Genomic DNA, 11248 nt, shown 5'->3' with positions numbered 1-11248 from the left:
GTCGGATCAACTCGAAGGCTGTTAAGGGTCAGATATTGCTCTCACTTGGGCTTCAGCTTTCGTACTGGTCAGCGAATAAAACAACCTGAATTCTCCAACATCAGGAATCATGGCTTTCATTGCAAAGTTGAAGTACAAAAAGAACAGTTTTCCATAATAGACCATGTCAAACATCCTGACCATTTAACTACCCTTGAGTCTTTATATATCAAGAGGCTTGTTCCCTCCCTCAACAGTAATACGTCCTCAGCAATTCTGTACATGGGATAGTTGAAGGCGTTACTTTTAACTTGTCTTTGTTCATTCCATCTTCTCTCCTCACAATGGATGGTTGGTGTCTAAGCAGTCTCTTTTAACCTGTTTTTTACTTTGTTCTTTTATGTAATTTTAAGACTATTTTTAATATATGTGAATTCCTGTTTTTTGTACTTTTATTGTATTTTATTTATAATTGTGTCTTTCTGTTCTTTCACAGACTGATGATGCACACATTTCCGTTCAGCGAGACCCACACAGCGAGTCCGAAAACTTTGATAGGTTAAATTATTTTATTTGCGTATTTCACCAGACAATAAAATATCGCATTTAGTTTTAAATGAAGCTAAATATAAATTGTTCATCTTAAATGAAAAATTTAGTTTTTGATTTCGAATTCGTGAAAAGATTTATGAGAAATTAAAACAATCTCTTTATATTTTCAAAAATCTTTTGCAATGATACGAACGCAGGTGACGGCCGCGTTTGTTTGTATGGTGTCGGTTTCAACCGTTTATTATTATTATCATTATCATTATTATTGTTGTAAATTTATTTGTACATATACATTTTCTAACCTTTAACGAAGTCACTGCTAAGAGCTACAAAGTAACTATACCCCATTTTCTTTAGTATAAGCTCTGCAGAAAAATTAATATTATATTTTGAATAACTTGATTAACTTTACTTAGCATTTAAAATATTTGATAGATAGATTTAATAAATAGATTTAACTGTCCCTTCAAATTATTTAAGAAATTATTTAATTGATTTGGGGAGTGATAAGAACCATTGACCTGACATAGGCCTTTTCAAGGGGTAGGCTTAGGTCGGGCGCGGGTTTTTTGGGCTTGTTCAAAAGGACGGCGAGCGAAGAAGGCGACAACTAGGTCGGCGACTTCGCCTTTTAAGTTTAATTTACGTTGTGTAGGGTTTAGAAATTCATAACCCTTTAAATAATTGGTTTGTATGATCTCCTTTCCTGTTTTGTACCTATCCTAAAACCTCATCCTATCCGAAATCCTTATCTGCAACCAAAACTTTTAACAGCCTTCGTCACTGATCGGTCGACGGAAAATTCGGTAAGTGGAATAACATTTCTTATCAACGTACCAATTTATTTCCACGAATGCGATTAGAGGTCGCTGGGTTTGCTGATTAAATATATAGGATTTGTTTTTAGTTTACACGTGAATTAAGAGGTGTGTGTCCAAACTGGGTTAACTTGAAGGTAGGTCAAAATACTAATTTTCCACAAAGACTAGACCGCCATTATTGGACGGCTGATTTGAGCCAACGGACTTTTCGGTAGGAAGCGGTTTCGTCTTTAACGTTTAACTTACGTATTTAACTTACTTACTTATTCAAGACGTATTACACTGTTTTTCTTTACCTTGATAAATTTTAAGCCCTTTTACATAGTTAGGCTATTGTAATATTGGAGTTTGTGAGAATTAATTAGGCATAGACTCAGATTGAATAATTTTACAAAGGCTTATATAATTATATGGGCGTAGTAATAATTTAGTCGAAATTAGGTCTGTCTGTTTACTTAGCATTACTATTCGGGATTAGTTTACTTTAATTTTACTTTAACCGGGTCGGAACTTAATAGAATTCTGGGACCAAACTGAACTACCCTGGGAATTTTATGGCCTTGGTTTGATTTATTCATAGTCCTATTTAGATTAATTGCATTTACCTGAATTACTTTTACCTGAATTTAACTAGCCTACTTAAGCTTACCAAGCAATTATCAATCCTTTGGATTTTCTGGCACAAGTCTGAAAACACGTTAGGCGCACGGAAGAATTGTGTGCTTAACAGCCCGTTTTATACCATTTACTAAATTACTACTAGAGACTCAGTGGAAGGAATTCCACCCTTGTAATTTTGTAGAGTATATTCCTTCGATCTTCCCACTGAGCGAAACAAATTTCCCACAAAGGAAGATTGGCATCCCCAGCGGGATGTTTTAAGGCCTGTGTTGTGTCCAAGGATTTTTTTTTGTCTTGTTACCTTTTAACTCATAAAATGTCTGAGACACAATTAGCATATTCCCTCCGACTTTATGAGGAAAACTGCAAGGATCTATGCACAACTGGTGCGGACTTGATTCAAAGGGCAAGTGATGTTGAGTCCTCGACCTTGGAGACATATCGTCTTAGGCTAGAGTCTCAAATAAAGAAGTATGAAGAACTCAACTTTAAGTACTTAGTTCAACTTGGAGAAGAAGGGTTCTCTGAGCAAGACCCTGATAGAACACAGCTCACTGCAAAGTGGCGTCATGCCAACCAAGTCATCACAGAGAGCACTGAAGTTTTGGAGAAACTAAAAATCATTTGCATGGAAGCCAAACCCCAGAGGAGTATTGCAACAGAGTTTAGGCCATGGCATAAGGTTAAGTTGCCGTCTTTATCACTACCGGAATTTGAAGGGACCGATGGAGAATGGCCCCCTTTTTGGGATGTTTTCGAGTCTAACGTTCACTCTCGTCCAGACTTGAGAGCTGTTGACAAATTTAATTACCTGAAGGATGTTTGAAGGGTGAAGCTCTAACTCTGATTAGAATATTCTTGTCACGAATGAAAACTATTTAGACGCCATTGACCTGTTGAAGAAAACTTATGCTAATCCAGAGAAAATAACCTCATCTCTAATTTGTCAACTAGCAGGCCTGCCTAAACCTTCTGCAGATCTGGATTCACTACGTGGCTTCTGGGTTAAACTTGAACAATATGTTAGAGGCATAGAAAGAAACAAACCTAATTCGGATCACTGTACCTGGACGCTTGGAAATCTAGTTTTTCAAAAACTACCTGGCAAGGTGAAAGAACAAATCCAAAACAAGTGTGGACAGGACTACCCCTCACTCCTAGATATTAGAGAGGGGCTAGGAAAGATAATCTGACCTTGTCTTCTTTGGATTTTGAACCCAGGGATAAGAACAAGGATTACTTCCATAGAAAACCCATGCCTAACCAAAGTTCCAATAGACCAGGTAATCAGACCAAAACTCAGGTTAGTTCTTACACCCCTAAGAAAAACGAAGTTACGAATTTGAGTATTTCTGTTACTCCAGGACAACCTAATAAGACCGCTAGAACTCAAAGTTGTGTATTCTGTGATAGACCAGAACACAAAGCCTACCAGTGTGACATTTACAAGACCACGCAAGAGCGCATTTCAAGACTTACCGCACAAAATCGTTGCGTGAAATGCACTTCACCTAACCATAAGACAACCGATTGTCTTGTGAAGTTCCACAAATGTCTGTCATGTAAAACTGGACTACACCATTCAGCATTGTGCCCTGACTCCTCAACTGAGGTCTCCGCTGTGAACTATTGTGGAGACAATGACAGTGACAAAGACTTAAAGTCACAAACAAGTGGAATTCTCCCTACCGCCTTAATGAAAGTGGTGTGTCCGCCCTCAGGCAACACCAAGGAACTTAGATCACTGTTTGATTCTGGGCGCAACGCACCTTCATCACACAAGAGGCAGTGGAAGAGTGTAAACTTGTACGAGGACAATCCTGTCCAACTGAGCATCAGTGGGTTCTGGGATACCAAAGAACCTAGAGAAATATAGTACGGTCACTGTACCTGTCAGGGTAAACGATGACAGCCTTGTAACTTTAAAGGCTATTGTCATACCTAAACTACCTCAGAGCGCTAGGCCTCGTGGACTCTGTAAGATAGTGTCTGAACTGAAGAGCCAGAATGTCACCCTAGCTGATCCTAACTTGTCAGAGTCAGATTGACCAGGTGAAACTGCTTGTTGGCATAGATCACTACTTTGACTTTATCCATTCTCCACAAGCAAACGGAGTGAACCTGATTGAGTCCTCCTTAGGATATCTGGTCGCTGGTAAACTGCCTAGTTAATACCCCAACCCCTTATATCAGTGCTCATTCTGTAACTGTAATGAGACTAGCAGTTGATGAACCTTCCCAAAGCTGCTCTAGAGATACCACTTGAGATGTCTGATAGCAAATTTGCTGAAGACCCCATCCAACAGCTTTGGACCCTAGAATCAGTCGGAATCGTTGATCAAGATATGTCACCTGAGGATAAATTTGTACTGGAAGAATTCAAGAATTCCATCAATATAGTTGAAGGACGATATGAGGTATCTCTCCCCTGGAAAGTCGATAAGAAACAACTCCCTACCAACTTAGCACTCTCGAGGAAAAGACTGAACAGTACTATTCACAAGCTGAAACAAACTAATAAGTATCTGGAAATTTATGACCAGATCATCAAAGAACAACTGTCTCTCGGCTTCATTGAAACAGTGCCAGAAGAAGACCAAAACCGGACAAATGTCCATTATTTACCCCATTTACCTGGTGATTAATAGGATTCAAACTTACAACGCCCATTCGTATTGTATTTGATGCAAGTGCCCGGATGGACAAGCAGGCCCCTAGCCTGAATGATTGCTTATACTCTGGCCCATCCTTGACTAGTCATTTAACCGACTTGTTGTTGAAATTCCGTCTCGACCCATTTGCGGTATCGGCAGACATCAGCAAAGCCTTCTTACGGGTAGGTCTCCAACCTAGGGATCGTGATTATACACGTTTCATTTGGCTAAAAGATCTTAACAATGAAAAGGACCTTCAAGCCTATAGGTTTAGATCAGTTCTCTTTGGAGCCACCTGCTCGCCTTTTTTACTCCAGTCAACCTTGCAACATCACTTTGAAACCTACCCCACTTCACCTGAAGTTAGTTTCCTCATGACCAAATTTTATGTGGACAACTTAATTGGTTCCTTACCAACAACAGTCAGCCTCTACAGCCTTTACAAGGTTGCAAAGGAAGCTCCTGTCCAGATGGCCGGAAATGCCTTTAAGAGAATGGATCAGTAATGACCCAACCTTCAACGAAATGGTAAAACAAGAAGGTGATGGAACAACAGAAGGCTCAGATCTTGTCAAAGTTCTAGGACTTCATTGGAACTACAAGACTGACCACTTAAGCATAAACCCCTACCTTTGAGGAAGCTCCACTTACCCAAACGGCTACTTTTGAGCAACCTTTCAAAAGTATTTGACCCTCTAGGATTGTTTGCTCCCATAATTGTACGAGCCAAAGTTCTTATGCAGAAGATCTGGAAAACTATCTAAAAGGCGGGATGATGTTTTGCCACCAGAACTTCAAGAAGAGTGGTCGAAGATCAAGAAAGACCTCGAGAACGTATCATACCAGGAATTCCCACGCTTCACAGCCAACAGAGGGACCAACTACTCTCTTCACGTATTCTGTGATGCTAGTGAGGAAGGCCTATGGGGCTGCAGCCTATTTTGATGGACCAACACGCAGGTGCGAACCTAGTTTTCTCTAAAGCAAGAGTCGCCCCTCTCAAAAAGAAAAGCATACCACAACTTTAGCTGACTGCCAACTATAGTGCAGTCAAAATAGCTGACTACCTCAGAACCGTTTTCACTACTGATGGTGTCAAGATTACTGACAGTCATATGATCTGACAGTAAAGTTGCCCTACACTGGATTCAGAACAACAAATCTTTAAAAACATCTATGTCGCAACAGGGTGAATGAGATAAGTCAGGTCACTGAAGTGAGGTACCTCTATGTACCTGTGAAGAGAAACCCAGCAGACCTTGTCTCTAGAGGAATTTCCATGCGGCAGTTTAAGAAAAGTCAAATTTGGTTCCATGGCCCAAGTTGGCTCCGAACCCAGAGATGTGGCCAGAGCAGGCAGATGTATCTACATGCTACCCACCTGAAAACACCTGAAGAAGTTTTAACTACAGTTGTCAGTGAAGAAGCTACTTGTCCCATAGAGATCCGTAGGTTCGCTTCCCTTCCTAAACTTATAAATGTCACTAAGCTAGTAATTAAGTTCACTAGGCTCCTTAAACGTACCATTGGGAATCGTAAAACTAAGAACTCGGGACCCGTAAACTCTGAAAATGTCGAAGTACAGTACTCAGAAGCATTACGAATTCTTATTGGCTTCACACAGAGTCAGTATTTCCCAGAGGAGTTGTCATACCTTAACAAGAATTCCCACAAAATTCCAGCCAGAATTAAAAGCTAGGCTTGTTCCTGGATGAGAATGGACTTTTGCGATGCACTGGGAGACTACAAAATGCGGACCACCTTCCATATAGCAGTAAATTTCCTTTGCTTTTACCTCCGAATTCTCCTTTGACTGGACTTATAGTCATTCAAGCACATGAAAATGTTCTTCAGCAGGCGTTCCAAGACACAATTTGCAAAGGTGAGAGAAGAATACTGGATACCAAGACTGAGGACAGTGTGTCAAGAAGATGAAAACGAAGTGTCACCTATGTAACCGTCTGGAAGGACCTGCATTGCGCCAGGCCTCCTCCGCCGACCTCCTACCGGCTTGCAGAGTGAACAGTCTCCGGCCATTTTGAGGTGACCGGAGTAGATTTGACTGGATAATTTCTTATCTGTAATCCAGCCACTAAAGAACTAGACAAGGTTTACATAGTCGTATTCACTTGTACCTCAACACGAGCTTGTCACCTGGAAGTGGTAAAGACTTAACCAGCACTGCTTTTCTCAATTCCTTCAGGCGATTCACTGCACGAAGATCTTGCCCTCGTCGAATGATTTCTGACAACGCCACTAACTTCAAAACTGGTTCTTCCTTGATTCAGTCCTTGTATGATGGACAGACGTACAGTCCACACTGACTAAGGAAAATTGTAAATGGACATTCATCACACCTAGGGCACCCCATCAAGGAGGCTTCTATGAGAGGATGGTTGGCAGTGTGAAATCAGCACTAAAGAAAGCTATATTCAAGAAGAGGATTAATTCTGACGAACTGAATACCATTGTCACTGAGATAGAGCGTCGTATTAACAATAGACCTCTGACATATGTGGATGCTACATCTCCAGATACCGTCGATGCCCTTACCCCTTCTCTCACCTGTTGTTTGGCTACCGGTTAAACTCGTTACCCACTACCATAGACCGGGACTACCTGAATGACCCAGATTTTGAGCTTGACCACAAACAATGTAATGAGAGATTCAAGTTGTATCTCAGGTAATACATGCATTCCAAGAACAGTGGGAGAAGGAATACTTGCAGTCCCTGAGAGATAGACACTATTTCAACGAGGATCCACCCAACCGTTCCAAACCAAGATTAAAGTAGGAGATGTGGTGTTAGTACATAATGACACCCCTCGTTGCATGTGGAAATTGGCAAGGGTCATTCAGCTGATGCCCAGCTCTGATGGACTGGTCAGAGTTGTGAAGCTACAGACCAGCAATGGAGAGACACTAGGTCAGTTGACAAACTTTACCCGCTGGAGGTCTCTAAGCCAGATGGATAGTATACTGTAGGGAAGCTGCGGAGAAAAATTTGGAGACAGTCAAAATTTCTGAAGGCTATCCAAGCAAGAGAGAGACCGAAGAGAAGAGCCGCCACCAACTCGAGGCGATTCTTACAGCAGTTGATTAATGAAGAAGCTGTTTAACCTAACACAAACTGTGTTTTTTGTGTTATCTCCCCCGGGAGGATGTTGTAAATTTATTTGTACATATACATTTTCTAACCTTTAACGAAGTCACTGCTAAGAGCTACAAAGTAACTATACCCCATTTTCTTTAGTATAAGCTCTGCAGAAAAATTAATATTATATTTTTGAATAACTTGATTAACTTTACTTAGCATTTAAAATATTTGATAGATAGATTTAATAAATAGATTTAACTGTCCCTTCAAATTATTTAAGAAATTATTTAATTGATTGGGGAGTGATAAGAACCATTGACCTGACATAGGCCTTTTCAAGGGTAGGCTTAGGTCGGGCGCGGGTTTTTTGGGCTTGTTCAAAAGGACGGCGAGCGAAGAAGGCGACAACTAGGTCGGCGACTTCGCCTTTTAAGTTTAATTTACGTTGTGTAGGGTTTAGAAATTCATAACCCTTTAAATAATTGGTTTGTATGATCTCCTTTCCTGTTTTGTACCTATCCTAAAAACCTCATCCTATCCGAAATCCTTATCTGCAACCAAAACTTTTACAGCCTTCGTCACTGATCGGTCGACGGAAAATTCGGTAAGTGGAATAACATTTCTTATCAACGTACCAATTTATTTCCACGAATGCGATTAGAGGTCGCTGGGTTTGCTGATTAAATATATAGGATTTGTTTTAGTTTTACACGTGAATTAAGAGGTGTGTGTCCAAACTGGGTTAACTTGAAGGTAGGTCAAAATACTAATTTTCCACAAAGACTAGACCGCCATTATTGGACGGCTGATTTGAGCCAACGGACTTTTCGGTAGGAAGCGGTTTGCGTCTTTTAATGTTTAACTTACGTATTTAACTTAACTTACTTATTCAAGACGTAATACACTGTTTTCTTTACCTTTGACTAAATTTTAGCCCTTTTACATAGTTAGGCTATTGTAATATTGGAGTTTGTGAGAATTAATTAGGCATAGACTCAGATTGAATAATTTTACAAAGGCTTATATAATTATATGGGCATAGTAATAAATTTAGTCGAAATTAGGTCTGTCTGTTAATTAGCATTACTATTCGGGATTAGTTTACTTTAATTTTACTTTAACTTAATAGAATTCTGGGACCAAACTGAACTACCCTGGGAATTTTATGGCCTTGGTTTGATTTATTCATAGTCCTATTTAGATTAAATGCATTTACTGATTAACTTTTACCTGAATTTAACTAGCCTACTTAAGCTTACCAAGCAATTATCAATCCTTTGGATTTTCTGGCACAAGTCTGAAAACACGTTAGGCGCACGGAAGAATTGTGTGCTTAACAGCCCGTTTTATACCATTTACTAAATTACTACTAGAGAACACTCAGTGGAAGGAATTACCCTCGTAATTTTGTAGAGTATATTCCTTCGATCTTCCCACTGAGCGAAACAAATTTCCCACAATTATATTAAGCTTTTTCTGCCAAGAATTTTGCTTGTTCGAGAAGGCCTCGCCGAGGTCATTCTCGAGTAGTCTGCATATTCATCGGGCAGGCCTCGTAACCCCTTCTGTCCGGGCCGCCAATCCCTCCGCCAAGGTAAGTAGTTCCACCCGAAACAGCTGACGACCTCGTGTGCCCCGATGCGCGACCCCGAGCCCGACCCAAGAAGCCATGCGACCTTCCCTGTCGCTTCTTGCTGTCCTTCCCGACATGGCTTCATCCTCGTGCCCTCCCGCAACCTCGCGCTATCCCACTCACGAACAGTTTGCTGCGGTCAATCCGGTCTCTTTAATTCATTTAATGCTATTATGTGATGACGAAAGGTCATTGTTAATATTTTTAAAGAAAAGTGGCCTTATTGGCGATTTCAGCGGTCAGTGTGTTAAGTGTGATGAAGGCACATTCGCCCTGATCAAGCATGGCAAAACATTCCAGTGGCGGTGTAACGTTCGAAGATGTCGGAAACTGAAAGCAATTCGGACTGGCTCCTTCTTCTCTGGGTCACACCTATCCTACAAGACTATTTTGGGCTTGATCCATTGCTGGATTTAGGAACTTCCCCAGACATATGTACGGATGACTCTGGGTATAGGTTCCGACCATACCATAGTCGATTGGTACAATTTCTGCCGGGAAGTTTGTATTGAGATTTTGGTGCAGGACAACCGGAAAATCGGGGGGCCAGGACACATCATGGAAATTGACGAATCCAAATTTGGGAAGAGAAAATTCCATAAAGGTAGACGTGTCGATGGTTGTTGGGTCCTTGGCGGGATTGATCGCGAAACAAAGGACACGTTCTTTCAAGTTGTTCCCGATAGATCTGTAGAAACACTCCTCCCAATTTTAATTGAAAACATTCATCCAGAGTCAACCGTAATTTCAGATTGTTGGAAATCATACCACACTTTAAGTCAGCATTTCAAAACACACCTTAACGTAAATCATTCACTACATTTTGTTGATCCCGATGATAAACGCATACACACAAACACGATAGAATCCACATGGCGGGTCTTGAAACGAAATGTTTTGCCTAGGAAGTGGTTACAGGTTACGCATTAAAATATTATTTCAAGTCAATATTTTTCCATTGTATTGCATTAAGAAGCGTTACCTTTCAAATGTAGATTGTCCTTTTAAAGCATTTTTAGAATTAGTTAAACGTGCATATCCATTAAATAGAGTAGTTTCAACACCCGTCAAAATGCGGTCTAATTCCACTGAAACGCAACAATCATTGATAGATCGCTCCACCCAAACGGATCCGTTCAAAACACGAGTGTTTCTTCCCCCAATTTCATCCGGCCCGATCCCGCCAAAATCACTCCATCCAGCTCCGAAGAGAGGAAGGTTCGAACCGTCCGAATTGTCTGACGATTCCAATTTCCAGCTTTAGTTCTACCCGTCCGACTTGTCTGCCGATTTCCGATTTCCAACCCAACAAAGGTAAGTCCGGTTTTATACTTTTTTTTTTTTTCTTGCCAGAACATACGAGCTTGCAAAGAATATTACTGACCCCTGTGGTAAGCGCGCGCAGCGCAATATTACCTCTTGCCGAAACATGTCGAGCCTGCCAAGAATCTTTAAAAATGCGGAAAAGGCGCGAAGCGCCGTTCCGCTACGGCCTTACTGATGCATATTTTTCTTGCCAGAACATACGAGCAAGCGCGCGCAGCACAATATTACCCCTTGCCGAAACATGTCGAGCCTGCCAAGAATCTTTAAAATGCAGCGTTACTGATGCATATTTTTCTTGCCAGAACATACGAGCTTGATCGATTCAAGATTATTTATTTTTACTCAAAGTAGGCCAACGAAAACAGTGTTAGTCCACCCGCTCTAACTCTGCTTAGGTCGGTTCGTTTCGTTACGGTCATTTTTAGTTAGGTACCTGCGCCTTTTTTTTTTCTATGCATCTTGTGCAAAAACCTTTGCTTAGGCTATGTTCGGTCTACGAATGCAGAGTAGGGGGTCAACCACACCCGTTTCGTGGATTTCCGCATCTTTCTCTTTTTTTCAAAA

The 11248-nt window shown here is 40.8% G+C and overlaps 3 protein-coding genes across 3 annotated transcripts; all 3 read left to right on the top strand.

Annotated features, from left to right (window-relative positions):
• The first annotated feature begins 2289 nt into the window (after nt 1-2289).
• LOC135202197 (uncharacterized) lies at nt 2290-2799 on the top strand. Its single transcript, XM_064231453.1, has one exon. The coding sequence runs from the start codon at nt 2290-2292 to the stop codon at nt 2797-2799; it is 510 nt and encodes a 169-aa protein (XP_064087523.1).
• A 1402-nt stretch (nt 2800-4201) lies between these two features.
• LOC135202196 (uncharacterized) lies at nt 4202-4618 on the top strand. The gene has a single exon (XM_064231452.1). It carries the CDS (start codon nt 4202-4204, stop codon nt 4616-4618), a length of 417 nt encoding a protein of 138 aa, XP_064087522.1.
• A 53-nt stretch (nt 4619-4671) lies between these two features.
• Nucleotides 4672-5133, top strand: LOC135202195 (uncharacterized). The gene has a single exon (XM_064231451.1). It carries the CDS (start codon nt 4672-4674, stop codon nt 5131-5133), a length of 462 nt encoding a protein of 153 aa, XP_064087521.1.
• The last annotated feature ends 6115 nt before the right edge of the window (nt 5134-11248 follow it).

This window comes from Macrobrachium nipponense, chromosome 30 (assembly GCF_015104395.2).
Source record: "Macrobrachium nipponense isolate FS-2020 chromosome 30, ASM1510439v2, whole genome shotgun sequence".
In the NCBI taxonomy this organism is placed as follows: domain Eukaryota; kingdom Metazoa; phylum Arthropoda; class Malacostraca; order Decapoda; family Palaemonidae; genus Macrobrachium; species Macrobrachium nipponense.
Note: the sequence above shows the minus strand (reverse complement) of the source record. Positions and strands in the feature narration are given on the sequence as shown.